This window comes from Panthera tigris, chromosome C1, assembly GCF_018350195.1.
Source record: "Panthera tigris isolate Pti1 chromosome C1, P.tigris_Pti1_mat1.1, whole genome shotgun sequence".
Classification (NCBI taxonomy): domain Eukaryota; kingdom Metazoa; phylum Chordata; class Mammalia; order Carnivora; family Felidae; genus Panthera; species Panthera tigris.
Window position 1 is genome coordinate 143,307,711 of NC_056667.1, and position 15,243 is coordinate 143,322,953.

The 15,243-nt window shown below is 35.5% G+C and overlaps 1 protein-coding gene across 2 annotated transcripts in view; it reads left to right on the top strand.

Annotated features, from left to right (window-relative positions):
* GALNT13 (polypeptide N-acetylgalactosaminyltransferase 13) overlaps positions 1–15,243 on the top strand; it is a 499,222-nt gene that overhangs the window by 432,062 nt on the left and 51,917 nt on the right. For both annotated transcript variants that reach the window (XM_015535906.2, XM_042994459.1), the window contains exon 9: positions 5,645–5,784. In XM_015535906.2, the coding sequence (XP_015391392.2) occupies positions 5,645–5,784 (140 nt within the window). The remainder of the gene's footprint in view (positions 1–5,644; positions 5,785–15,243) is intronic.

The window sequence follows — 15,243 nt, forward strand, 5'->3', positions numbered from 1 at the left end:
CACAGAATCGGAAACAGGCTCCAGGCTCCGAGCCATCAGCCCAGAGCCTGACGCGGGGCTCGAACTCACGGACCGCGAGATCGTGACCTGGCTGAAGTCGGACGCTTAACCAACTGCGCCACCCAGGCGCCCCTATCAATTTAAAAATTTAAAGCATGATTGCTCTACATATCTAAATTTAATACTACCTTGAAATAGATTTTAAAATGATGAACAAAGGACAGGTTATTAAATAAAGGATAACAAAACTGTACTTGTTATTTACCTATTAATCACACTTACAAATCATGAGTTGATAAAAATAATCTTTTTAACTTATTATGAAGCTTTATCTAACTGTCAGAGCTTTCCCAGTGTCTCTGCAAGTCTCACTTAAAGATGTACTTTAAAAACTTGAAACTTTTATAAGCTATCTTTGAAAAAAATAGCATATTAAGATGAATTCTATTACAACATTCCTCCCTCACACTAGTGTATTTTTGTCATAACATGTATCACCTTCGAATGTATTACTGTTTATGTCTCTCTCCTCTAGAATGTAAACTCCATAGAGGAAGATATTTTTAATTTGTTCATTGATATATCCCAAGTGTCTAGAAAATGTACCTTGTATATAGTTGCGACACAATAAATATCTGCAGACTTAATCTTGGCTTGGCCTCTGTTCTGTATTTTTGTCTTTTTTTCACTTTCTTTTTCTATCTATGTGTTTATTTCACTCCTGTATTTATGTCACTGTATTAGGCATTCTCTATATGGTAGCCTCAGAAATTCCAGGCTTAAATCATCTTTACAGCTAGCAATTCCAGAGGAAATAGAGCTTCAACTTCATAATAGTCCTAGAAAATTCTCAGAGTATATATTTTTATTAGGCTGGCTGGTTCATAGGTCCATTCCTGAGCCAATCATCATGATGGGTTATGTGTAAGATGGAAAAATGGAAAGCCTTGATTGTCTTGGGTGTTACTTGGATTTGGCCTGAACAACAACAGCATCGCCTGGGAGCCTATTAGATATGCAGATTCTCAGGCCTCATTCAGACCAATTGAATCAGAATCTGCATTTAAACAAGATTCCCTGGTGATATCCCTTTAGTTTATGTACCCAGTTGGAGCTGGAAAGATGGGAAGAGCGGTGTGGTTATCAATTCACACAAACTGAAAGTGAGAGGAGTGATTGCTCAAAGAGAATTTGAATGCCCTTATCAGAAGGCAGAATGGATGTCAGGCATGCAGAAACAAGAGATATCCATTAAAATATACAATATGTATTCAGTAATTATTATATACCAATAATGTATACTATACTACATACTGTGCTCTTTTCATATATTACATAGTATTCACAACATCGCACGAGACATTATCAGATAGGATACCCTGGGCTTCAAGAGATTAATTTATACAAAATTTTTATTGGGGATATAATAAGAAAGTTTATAATATAATGTCAATTAGTTATAAGTACCCTGGAGAATGATTAAACAGAATAGAGGATAGAGCAATGATGTAGGATGATGGGAGGGAGGGATCCATTTAGGTAGGAAGGTCAAAATGACTCTGAGGAAGTGAAGTCTTAGCAGACACTTCAGTGTACTGAAGGACAACTCATGGAGGGTCCTGATTATTACCATACCAGACAGGAAAAAGGACAAGTAGAAGCTGTGAGTTGGGAAAGAACTTGGCATGTTTGAAGAAAAGGAAAGAATAATACAAAAAAGCCATTGTGGCTACAGTGAAGTGAATACAGATGGTTAGGTAATAGAGATAATCAAGATTCATTTCATGAAGGATCTTAGGCAATGGCTGGGATATTGTCAATTATTCTTAGCACAATGAAAAAAATCAATGGAAGCTTTGGGGCAGGATAGTGACATGACTTTATATTTCAATTGTATTGTCCAGGGAGTAGGCAATAGTGAATAAAGGATAGATGGAGAATTGTAGGTGCCCGGGGGACTATTTAGGAGCCTGTTTCAATGCTGGTTCAGGCAAGAGATGAGAGACTGTGCAACCAGGATGGCAAAGGCGATTTTTGAGGGGCTAAGGACATATTTTGAGTGTAGAACAAATAGGAATTGCTAATGAGCTGAATGTGTGTGTGTATGAGTTAAAGATAATTACTCTTATGTTTTTGCCCTGAGAAAATGGGTGGACATTTGTGGTAGTTGCTGAAAGGAGAACCCTGGAGATGAATGAAGCTGGAAAATCAAGAGGACTATTTTGGACATATCAAATTTGGGAGGCCTATTTAGATCCCAGTGAAATTGCTAGGTAAACAATTGGATAAAGTACTTTAGGGAGGTTTGGGTTGTAGATAAGAGTTTGGGAAACAAGTGGAGAATGAGTAAGCAGAATAGAGGATAGAGCAATGACCCAGGATGATGGGAGGGGGGATCAATTCAAGCCATGGAACTGGATAATTCAGTCTCCACTTCACAGTCTCTCATTGACACAGGCTAATAAAGGCCTTACCATCTTGTAGCCGTACCCACTGTGGTACAAGGCCTCCTTAGCCCCTATGATAGATGAAAAAAGAGCCAGAGGGTGTCACACCTGGTCTTCTGTCTTTAGGACAAGAAGTGACATTTATCCCTTTCCCCTAATAGCTTATTGCCCAGGACTAGTCAATACCCTTGCCTAATAACTGCAAGGGCTGGAAATGTGGAAAAATACATGAATGTTGGGTAACCACTGCTGTCTCTCACATATCACTTTTTTTGGGGGCTCAATGAATAGTTGTTTTTAGTTTTAGTTTTACTTTATTCTCAGTATAGTTAACATAGTGTTATATTGGTTTCAGGTGTATATATAGTGATTCAACAATTCCAGACATCACCCAGTGCTCATCATGACAAACGTACTCCTTGATCCCCATCACCTATTTCACCCACTCCCCATTAATCTCCCTTCTGGTAACCATCAGTTTGTTCTCTATAGTTAAGAGTGTGTTTCTTGGTTTGTCTTTCTCTTTTTTTCTTTGCTCATTTGGTTTCTTAAATTCCACATATGAGACACATCATATGGTATTTGTTTTTCTCTGACTTATTTTGCCTAGCATTATACTCTCTAGCTCTATCCATGTCATTGCAAATGGCAGGATTTCATTCTGTTTCATGGCTGAATAATATTATGTATTCATCTATTGATGGACACTTGGCTGCTTTCATAATTTGGCTATTGGAAATAATGCTGCTATAAAAAAGAGGTGTATGTACCCTCCTAGTATTTTCATATTCTTTGGGTGGATACCCAGTAGTGTGATTAGTAGATTGTAAGGTAGTTCTATTTTTAATTTTTTGAGGAACCTCCATACTGTTTTCCACAATGGGTGCACCAGTTTGCATTCCCACCAACAGTGTAAGAGGGTTCCTTTTTCTCCCCATCCTTGCCAACACTTTGTTTCTTGTGTTTTTGACACTTGCGATACCTCACTGTAATGTTGATTTGGATCTCCCTGATGATAAATGACGATGAACATCTTTTCATGTCTGATGGTCATCTGCAGGCCTTTGGAGAACTCTGTTCATGTCTTATGCCTGTTTTTTAATTGGATTGTTTCTTGGCTATTGAGTTGTGTAAGTTCTTTATGTATTTTGGATACTGACCCTCATAGTATCTGATTTCTATGTGGGTAAAAACAGAGGGAAAAAGCCATCCACACCAAAATATTAACATAAGCCCATAGTATTTTGGTACATTTCTAACAGTAATTTAAAGTAATTATCTAGGACTAAGACAAACCCATGTTGTAGTGGCAATGCCAAGGGGTGGCTTAGAGGTGGTAAGGTGAGAAGGTTTTAGCTTCTTCTAATAGCATCTGTCATTTTCCACCAACCAAATCTTTGCCAAATCTGATGTGGGCAATTAACATTTTCTCTTATCTAATGTAAAACATATGTAAATGAATCTTCAAACTCCTTTTTAATCAGAAAATTACTCATAAATGCCTTCTAGGAAAGAGGTGCCTGGGTGGCTCAGTTGGTTAAGTATCCGACTTTGTCTAAGGCCATGATCTCATGGTTCGTGAGTTTGAGCCCTGTGTGGGCTCTGTGCTGTCAGCCCAGAGCCTGGAGCCTTCTCTTGATTCTGTGTCTCCCTTTCTTTCTGCCCTCCCCCCACTCTATATATAGCATCTCTATATATGATTTTCAAGAGTGTTTATTAGGTCATTGCAATTCATGTAGCAGTTAATACAAAGAGAAATTCTTGTAGTGATCTGTTTTGTAAATGTTTTCCAGCCTCTTTTTTTTAAAGGTTACACTCCAGATTGGAAGTTCTGAATAGAATTATTTTGAAAGCAAATATTTATCTGTTTTAAAAGCCCAAAGACCTTATTGTTTTCCATCCAAACACCAGCTAGAAAAATCAATATTGTCTTTTAAAAGGAAATGGTTTGGCTGCTTAAGCATCATCAGAATGCTTTCTAACAACACTAAGGCATTTAATTTTGGAAAAACAAAAATTCTGAAGAATGTTTGAAGAACAGTGGGGGAAGGGGGAAACTAACAGGTAATGAACTTCAAGAGTGTTGCCTCTTGAATACAGTGACTCAAATAATGACATTAGTTACAGATATTTGGATGGTCTAAACAATTATTCATTATTTTATAGGATTGTTAGGTTTTGCTGCTTAATTGGGACAGTATATACCAAGTACTGGGCCATTTGGGTGTGTGTGTGTGTGTGTGTGTGTGTGTGTGTGTGTGTGTGCGCGCCTGCCCAAGTCTGGTTGCTTATTCATCTCAAAGGAAACAGGTTAAACAGAGACCTTTTCAAAGTAATCTAAGAAATGTAATCTTCTCATCATTATTTCATTCAAATCATTTTTAATATTGATAGTAATGAACAAATAATACCACCATGATTTCTTTTTATGTAAAAATTAGTAGCACTGTTGGTTTTAATTCTCAGTTGGAAAGCATCTTTTATGACCATCAATGGAAATATTCGTTTTAATTTCATATATTATACTGTTACATGAAGTGAAATTAAGCATTTTTAATGTACATATGTGAGTATAAGTCATTTGTTTATGTTAACCTCTTATCTATTTACTAACTTATCCAAGAATTCAAGCTGGCTTACATTAATTAATAAAATAATACAGGAAAAAAATAAAGAAAAAATCAGGTCTATGGCAGACTGAGATAGAGTAAAATTTCTAGAAGAGAGAAAATTAGAACACACAAGTGTTCATTGTGAGGATCATATTTATATAAATTTATCATGAAATCTATGGTGGTGAGTAAAAGACACTAGGAAAATATGAAGATTGGAATTTTTAATAAAGAGAAGCAGCTACATTATCACACGGCTCAGTTAAGCTTTAATTATGAGGTGCTAAATTAATACCAATTTACACTTATTTGATTAATTATTCAATCTAAGAAGTGTAAGTACTTGGTAATAAATATTTGCATTTGAAAAGCCATAACCAAAGGAAAATCTGTTTTTGATATCTATTTCATGTACTAATTTGTTGCTAGTAAGAAAATCAGTTTAGTAGCAGCTGCAAATGCACTTGAATTTGATGGAATTGTAATTATAGAGGGGGAAAAAAACTGATAGCAAACTGATAACAGAGTGAAACAGTACTAAAACGAAAATAGAACTGATTTGCGTGTTTCTCTGAAAAATTCCAGGTGTTGTCAAAGTGGATTACGGAGATGTGTCAGTCAGAAAAACACTAAGAGAAAATCTGAAGTGTAAGCCCTTTTCTTGGTACCTTGAAAACATCTATCCGGACTCCCAGATCCCAAGACGTTATTACTCACTTGGTGAGGTATGAATTATTTATTTTGGTTAAGTTATAAATATATTTTGCAAATGGAGCAATTTCTAAGGAACTCAATGTTTTTTTATGTTATGAATAAAATGGTTTAAGCGTTTTTACATAGATCTATTTTAAGTAAATTCTCAAGTCACTTATAGTCTCAAAGACTGTAAAGGTCTTTATCACTGAGATTTGCAAAAGTAAGGGATAGTTTAAGACTAGTATTTTCTTGTTTATTTACCAACAGGTCAGAAACTTTTTGGTCATATGGATCTTCCACTCTTATAATTTCTTGTGAACGCTAAGAGCTTTGGTTTAAGTGGGATAAAATCTATATTTAATGTATTGAAACTAAACCTGATAATTTTAAAACTTACTTATTAATCCATTAAAAATAATGTTTTCTGGGGGTACCTGCGTGGCTCAGTCGGTTAAGCGTCCGACTTCAGCTCAGGTCATGATCTCACAATTTATGGGTTCGAGCCCCACGTCAGGCTCTGTGCTGACAGCTCAGAGTCTGCAGCCTGCTTTGGATTCTGTGTCTCCCTCTGTCTCTCTGACCCTTCCCCACTCGTGCTCACACATGCTCGCGCACTCTCAAATAAACATTGAAAATTTCTTTTAAAAAAATCATGTTATCTGGGGACACCTGGGTAGCTCAGTTGGTTAAGCATCTGACTCTTGATCTCAAGGTCATGAGTTCAAGCTCTACATTGGGCTCCATGCTGGGCATGGAATCTACTTAAAAAAAAAAAAATGAATGATGATGATGATGATATCCCTTACATGTTAATGTAAGTAGTATGTTTAAAAAATATATTTTCCAAAGCAAAATCAAATAGTAAGATTAGCATCAGTTATATTTTTGTAAATTGCATTACTGTCTGGCCTAATAGAAGTTAACTGGAGTCATCTGTTTTGGTACTCAGTCTACTGTAATATCACACATCGTGTAGCCTCTGAGAGTCTCCTTGTACATCCATGAGAAGTAATATCTCAGTGTAATTTAAATCGTGTTGACTGTGTAGGCCCACTGAAAACCACTGACCCTATGCCATTGTTTTCTAAAATGTCTATTATCTTTAGAAATACATAGTTGGTTTCATTATGACTATATAAACATATATTCAGTGTCTCAAACTTAAAACCCATTCCTTTATGAATTATATGTTCCAAATTTGTAATTTTCCACTTAGTAGGGATTAGATTTGAGAATCATAACTAATTTAATACTGACTGTAATTAAATAATTTTGACAGCAATGACGCAATGCATTTGGAAAATAATTATTAATTAGGTCTGTCCTTAGGTTAAAATTGCCATTTTCTTGGATAATAGAATATCTGAAATGTATAGAATATAATCTAGCACTTTTTTGATTCATTTGCTGAAAATAAAAATCTGTAACTTTAATCTATAAATGTAATTTATTTATGATTAAGTAGAAAATGATTGAATAAAAAAAACACTGAAACTGGGTGGACCCCTAACTGAATTGGTTTTTAAAGGCTGTTTTTCTGTGCCACATCCCGGCACTATTTGTCAAATCTCCTCTTCCTGGTTAACCATGTAAATATCTCTTTATAGAATCTTTCAGTTTACATCTATTTAACCTTAATCTGAATAATGTAGTGCAAAGATTCATGTGTAATAACAGTGAATGTATGACTTTCTAAGTGTCATTCTAGTTAATAGTACTGTGCCTCAGGGTGTTGTTGTTTTTAATTCTTGTTGGCTTTTATTGGGGGGAGGTTGTTGCCATTGTTTTTCAAATATGCAATATTTCCACGTAAGTACTAATGTTACAGTGATTTATACTTAATACATAAAAAAATGAGTGCTTTTTAAACTAGAACACTGTTTGCATGCTAGTTATTATGATCTAATGCTACTGAAGATCATCAATATCTAATACTTTCTTTCATTTCTTTACTGAAAAGTTTAACAATTGTGAACTTGACAGTACCCTAAGAAGAAGGGCATGTTTCCATTCTTGTAGTAGAGTGTTTCTCTGGCTGTAGTCAGTGGACCCAGCTAATGAGTAAATATGGATTACTTTTTCTAAAATGAGGTATCACCAGGGCATATAACAAAACAGATAAGAGTAAGGAGACTTTTTTGAAATTCTCTGGGGCCACCAGAGTGACTCCTGAGAAAGGGCTCTAAAACAGAACCTAGATATTTACTTCTGTGTTAAAAATCCAATTTTATGGGGTGCCTGGGTGGCTCAGTCGGTTGACCATCCGACTTCAGCTCAGGTCATGATCTTGCAGTTCGAGGGTTTGGGCCCCACGTGGGGCTATGCTCTGACAGCTCAGAGCCTGGAGCTTACTTCAAGTTCTGTGTCTCCAGCTCTCTCTGTCCCTCCCCCGCTCATTCTCTGTCTCTCTCTCAAAAATAAGCATTAAAAATTTTCTCTTTAAATCCAATCTTAATGTTTCCTGTGTTACATCAAGGAAACCTAATTAACTGACTTGCTAAAAAACTAAAAATATAGTGTGGGTAAATTCCTTTGTACAACCTACTGATTTTGAATTGGCTGTCTTCTGTGATAGATCAGTTGGCCGTATTTTAATGTACAGAAATGGGTTGAAAGAGAGAGATTGCACCTTTCTGGGTTTTTGAAACCTATCCAGAAAAGGCAGCATGTTGTATTGAAAAAATCCCAGACCTTGGAGGCAAGCAGAGGAAGGTTTAAATCCTGAAGTCATAGCTTACTACTCAAATGGCACTAGGTATCCTCTCTGCTGCCTGTTAGCAATGTGAAGACAATCATAAAGGGCTATAGTGATGATTGAAGATATAAAGCATCTAGCATAATGCCTTGCAAGGAGTAGTAGAGCAGCATCAGTAGTAACAGTTATTGTAATTATTACAGCTACCATTTACTGATGTCTCATTTAGTCAAACACTACGCTAGATGCCTTATAACAATTCCATGTATATTTAAAAAGTATTTAATTTCTTACTAAAAAATCTCAACTCCATGACTTGGGATTTATTATTATCCCCGTTTAAAATGGAAACTGACATATAGAAGGTTTATGTGATTCACCTATAGGTCATTGAGCTACCTATTAAAGTCAGGATTCAAATACATGTTAGTCTGACATTAAAGCTTGCTTTTTCTTATAACTAGAAAGACAAAATAGCTTGTGTTACTACAGTTTATTCAAAGTGCTTTCATTAAATAAGAGGTGGAGTTGGAATCTATATGTTACATGCTAAGGATGCAAAGTCAAATAAGTGAAACCCTTTACTCTTAACCCATTTTACCGAAATGGGGGCAGGAGATATGGCAAAAAAAAAAAAAAAAAAAAACCACAAATAGTTAAGAAATCCCAAGAAATAAAAGATGCCCTATATGAAGTATATAGGCATGCTATGAAGTGCTGCTTCAAAATCCCCCAAAATTCAAAAATCTATGAGATATAATAAGTTTTAAACTTGGATAGTGGGATATTAATGTGCTGTAGTTTTCCACTTTAAAACAAGCCTTAAAGAGATGCAATCTAGCATCTGTTTCCATGGAAACAGAAGGACAATTTTACCAAGCACTACTTCCCAATTCCATTTTGCATAGTCATGTATACATAATTTAAGACGGACATTTTGATAATGAGTTTGGGATCAACTGTTAATGGACAACAGACATTTACTTAAAGCTTTTTCTTTCTTACCTCCTGCCATTAACCATTTTTGGAAGAAAGTAAAAGCTGTCTTTCCTTATACATGAGGGTTATTTTTTTTTCAAGTAGTGGGAGCCTCAGAGTGGTATCAGATATCTAAGCTACTTATCAAGACAACAAATGATTTCTTTGTAATATGTATATTTCTCATAGGTGCTCATCACTTAATTTAAAATGAAATTGGTAGCACTTAACAATTTTAAGTTTCCTTAAACTTCAATGTTGTTCAAAGCCTGTTATTTAATATCACAGTGTACTGGTGAATATAAATGCTTCCCTGTCAGTTTTTTCTTTATAACATTTTTAGCTGTTTTGGAAGATGCAAATGTGATATTCAGTTTCTCATTATCCTGTATCATCACCAAAATAATCATTAGGAAAATTATTGATACCAGTGTCTTAATTTCTTATGTTTGAATCTTACTCAGGTAATTGAAATGTTACTTTATCCAGCCCATGAATTACATACAATTCCCAATGGGAAGTTAAAAGCTGTGCAATTGTTTTGAACTAAAACCTTTAAATAGCTTAATGAAGCATGTGCCTTTTAGGCTCAGGAAGCATATCATAATGGAATAAGGAAGTTGAGTTCTTCATAGCATTAAATTCTTTCTTAACTAGCCCTTTAGCTTATGGAGATTTAGAATGTCAGTTTCTGATCTTGTAAATATAAAGGCCAATTTCAGTACTATAGGATTGAAAAATAAGATTCTAAAGTCATATGTCTCACCTCAAGTTTTTGGACCAATGACAGGCCAGCATTTTGAGGGGAAAAAATGCATTGTGAGCTATGTAGAATACAGGAGTATAAGGAGAAAGGGATTTCTGTAGCCAAGTGACTTGACTCTTGGGGCTCATAATTTACACTTGCATGTTGCTTCAGAGACGTTTAGACATTAGCCTGTGCAGTTTGGATTGCCTTCCTGACCTCACAACTTCTTTTTCCTTTTGTATCCTTTAACCATAGCAGCTTTGGTTAAGGGTGCTGTTGCATATTGGTACCATATTCTATAAATATTGTTAAAAAGCAAATTTGTGTAACTAAAAATAGGAAACGTGAAGCTGCTAGGTTTCAGGGATTGAGGGTACAATCAGTGACAGCTGAACTCAGAGGCTAACATGCCTAGAGATTTACCCTCTGTTGGTAATCAGATCTATTTATAGATCCACAGTCTTCCTGAACTTTCAATAGGATAACCAGTGAGGAAGCCTCCTTTTAGATGATTTACACAAACAGCACATTCTCTCTGCCCATCATTATGTTTCTAAAACTCTTTGGGATCCAGTAGCTAATTTTCAACCCAGGATAACTGAACATGCCTATGTACAGGAAAAAAAAAATGTTACTCCTTCATCAGATGTTAATTTGAAGGCTGTTGGGTTGTGTAACCCACCTGAGAACAAAGTGAGTTTATCACCTAAAAAAAATTTTTACTTCACATTGCTGATAGACTAGAACTAATTCTAATTGTATTACTTAAATAGATATTGGCACAAACAATCATAACAAATTATATGCCAATTAGGCATTTACTGAATTCTCTCAATATTCTTGTGTGCTTTTGTTATCCAACAAAATAAATGAAATTGTTTTATTTTCTATGCTCTTTACATTGAGTGTATGTGTGTGGACAGGGATAAATATGCCATATAGTCAGAATTTTAAAATTGGGGCATTTTAAACCCAGGTCTACATAAGCAGTCAGCTTGGATTTTTCAAATATATAGATTTTGCACTCATCCTGATTTATGCACAATTTGGTAAAGAGAAAAATCTACTTAAATGCATATTCACTACAGCAATTATAATATGGAAACATTAACATTAAACTGGAATTCACTGCAAATGTGCCTATTTTCTTTGGAAGTAAAGAGAAACCAAACGAGGTTGACATATGTAAAATAATGATAATGAGTAACATAATGTGCAATTGAAAGATAAGCATGTGTTGGAGTAATTAAAGCAAAAAACTATTTTAAGTTTAGATTATTATCTTTAGAATGGATTTTACATATCGGTTTCAAAATGCAAAGGTATGAGGGTGAGGGGGGAGTATATGCCTCTTTTCTAGAACTGAGAGTTCTCATTGTTGCTTGCTGTTACAATCCAGCAGAGGGAGCAAAAGCTAATGAACAAACTATGTAAGTGGTAAGAACATTACCATGGCTGCTGCTGAGTAGAAACATTTAGAAAAAGGCTTGCTGATTTCAAACACAAAAACACAAGTGGGAAAAATACTCTCAATTTTATGTCATTAAAAATTGTTTCCAAGCAATAAAAGATTATGTGTAAACAAAGGAATCTCAAAGCAGACAACAATTAAAGTTAAAACTATGTTGGCCCTATGCCACATATTCACAGATACCCCATACCATAAGCAATGAGTCAAAAGAATTTTACAGATCTGAGAAGTACTGGCCTGCTCTTCTTATGTGAATACAGGTAATAGAATCGGTAAGGAATTTCTAATGAATGAAGATCATCAGTGGTTGGCTGCCTAGATTTTTCTCAGAATTAATGGCATTACCAAATAATTGGTAATGTTTTCAGGTAATATGGTACCAGTGATGAGATCAGGGTCTTTCCTGAAGTTGACTGTTTTGCTTAAACATTCTTTGAGGCCCCAGGGTACACTTAGAAGGGTTCTGATTTAAAAATCACACAAGATCATCCTAAATCACATCATCTTTTGCATCTCAAAAAATAAGGTACATAGATTGAACTTTCCTGTATGCCAATACCTTATCATTTACAGTAAGAGTTGCTTGATGAGGACTGTCAGTACACATTGGTGACCATTTTTATATTTTTATGAAAATAAAGCAGATTCCCATAGTGTTGGGTTCAGACTTGAGAATAATCTGATGTATACTAATCTGCATGGATTTTTTTTTTTAATCTGGATTGTATCGGCCTAGTGACATAAACCTTTTGATATTGTCTCTATCCAGGTGATGTCTCTGTCTCTCGATTTTTAAGTTGGCTATTGATACCCATTCTGTGTTCTATCCTTTTTGCATCTAATGTCATCCTAGCCATAGCCAGAAATGATTTACATGACCTCAGCCCAACAGTGGGGCATCTAGTCTTCATGATTTAGTCCCCTAGGTCTGATCCTAGCCTGCTTTCATGTGTCTTGTTCCATATGTCTTCACCATTGTCTGAATGACCTGTTGTACCCTTTACCTCTGGTTAGCTAGAACTCAATCCTTCCTTGCTCCTTCCTCTCATCTCCTTTCTGATAAATACTGCTCGCCTATCTGGAGGTCAGGACTGGGCAATTCCCAATGTCATGATAATAGCTTTCAATTCCTTATTTGGACAAATTATTTAACTTCATTGTATCTTAATATTTTCATTTATGAAATGGGGGTAATAGGTTGGTTGTAAATATTAAATTACCTGTTACGCATAAGTGCTTGGAACAGCACATAGCACATACAATTATAATGATTGCTAATTATTATTATTGCAGTGGCAGTGGTATTAGTGGTGGTGGTCGTCACCCCATCTCATCTCATTCTGACAGCTGTCCTAAACCACTGACTCCTATCTGTTTCTAGTCCAGATCCCAAATCTAGCCAACTTCATCAGATTTGACTTGAGCTTCTATTTTATATCTTCTTAGCACCTGCTATATCCTCAGGGACAGGTAATATTACATGTCTAGAAACTACCAAATCATTTTGTGGAATAGTTAGAACATTATCAAAAATAGCACAAGCATCTTTTCATGAAGTCCCCCAAATCAGTCTATTTTAGAAATCCAAAAATAAGCAGTGGCAGCAGTGATGCAGTGTTTGAATCTCTTTGAGTTCTCCCATTAAAACAGAGCATCCAGGATAGCAAAACAAAAAATTGATAGAAAACACTATCAAATTAGGTGGCAGGTATTCTCACAAATCCCAAAATAGAAGTTGTCAATTTCATGACCATGTGATACTCCAATCTTTGCCGGAGGAAGCAAAGAAAGCAATGGGATGTCTGATGGAAATGAGACCCAGATAACCCCCAAAGTGCTAACAGATACTCATGAGAAATTGCCTCAGGCCACTTTGATAATAGTAGCTGAAACTGGGAGAGGTGTTTCCATACAGTCCAATTTGTAAGTCAGTGAAAAGTCTCCTTTCTAATGTCTGAAAGGCTTACACACTCTGAGACTTGTGATTTCTTAAAACTCACTAGCTGAAAGAAACTTCAAGGAATAAAGCCCAATTAAGGGGTAAGAGACAATGAGGACAAAGGAAATGGAAAATCCAGATGAAAATAGGAGAAATGAACAGAACCAGGAGATCTCAAAAAATAGAAGGCTATTATTTCAACTTTTCAGAAAAGTACAGGAACGGGAGAGCCAGACTTGTGAAGTTAGTTAGAAGTGGTCTTCTATATAAACATTCCCAGTTGGGACAGCTGGGAACATTTGCCCTTCAACTTTCCCACTGGGCACTGAGGGAATCGACTTTATGAAGACCTCCTTTTCTCTCCACCAGCACCCAGAGTCTTCAAAATAGGTAGTCCTCCAACTAGCAAGTACTCCACTATGTTCTACCGATGCAAGGGGTTTCAACCCTGAATACACACTCAAGTTATGTGCAGAGCTTTAAGCTCTCTCCTGGTCCTATTCTAGACCATTTGGATCAGAATCTATGAGGGCGAGGCCAGGCAGAACCATATTATAAAAGCTTTCCAGATGGGAACCACTGAAAAAGTTACTTTAGAAAGGAAGACTAATTATAATAGTAATGTCACCATTTAACATCAAAAACCTGCATAACTCCCTCCAAAATGCTAGTTGTTAAACTTTGCTGGACATTAGAATTACCTGGGGGGATTTTAAAACCCCAGATGGCCAAGTGATACCCTCCACCATCTAAATGGGAATGTGTGGACTTGGGAATCAGGCAACAGAAGAGTTTAAAGATTCCAGCTGATTCCCAAAAATAGAAAAGAAAGAAATGGTCTCCTGATAAAACCCTCTCTCTTAAAAGGTCAGGAGAATTGGATTCATGTAATAATAAGAACAATAATAATTAGAAGAGGATGGCCACAGTAAGAATAAAGATAACAAGGAGGGGAATGATCTCTCTACAAACAATGCATGGACACCAAAGTTTTATGCCCATAGACAGGAAAAGTGTACCTAATATTTCAAAATGAACTAAAATAAATTGTATAATGATAAAATGTAGAAAATAATGCTATAAATCAAACTTAGAAATACTTTTAAAATGAGTGCATGAAATGTAGTAAAGAATTAGAAATTAAAGAATGAATTCATTTAGAAACAAAGACTAACCTTGAAACAACACAAGTCAATAATCCCAGAAACCCCCAATAATTCCACTTTTAATAGAAGGTCACATATAGAAGAGAAGCAAGAAGATCCAAAACAATAGGATTTTCTAATGCGAAAAATCAAAACAATAAAATAAAATGAACATTACTAATTATAATTTAAGAAAATGCTTTCCTGAAAGTAAATTTGAAACTACATGTTGAAAAGGAATGCTATGTTTCTGGAAGAGTGATCCAGAATGAATGATATTAAGATGCATAGCGGTAACTCTATTGAACTTTAAAGAAAAGAAAAAGATCAGTTTGGCATTCAAGCAAATAGACATTTGTAAAAAAGAATAAGGCAAAGAAAACCAGATTATCATTAGACTTTTCAAAAGCAACTATTTACGCTGGAAGTAAATTGCATAACGTTTTAAAGATACTCAAGGAAATAGATTGTGAGCCAAGGATTTCAGATATACCAAATTGATTTTCAAATAT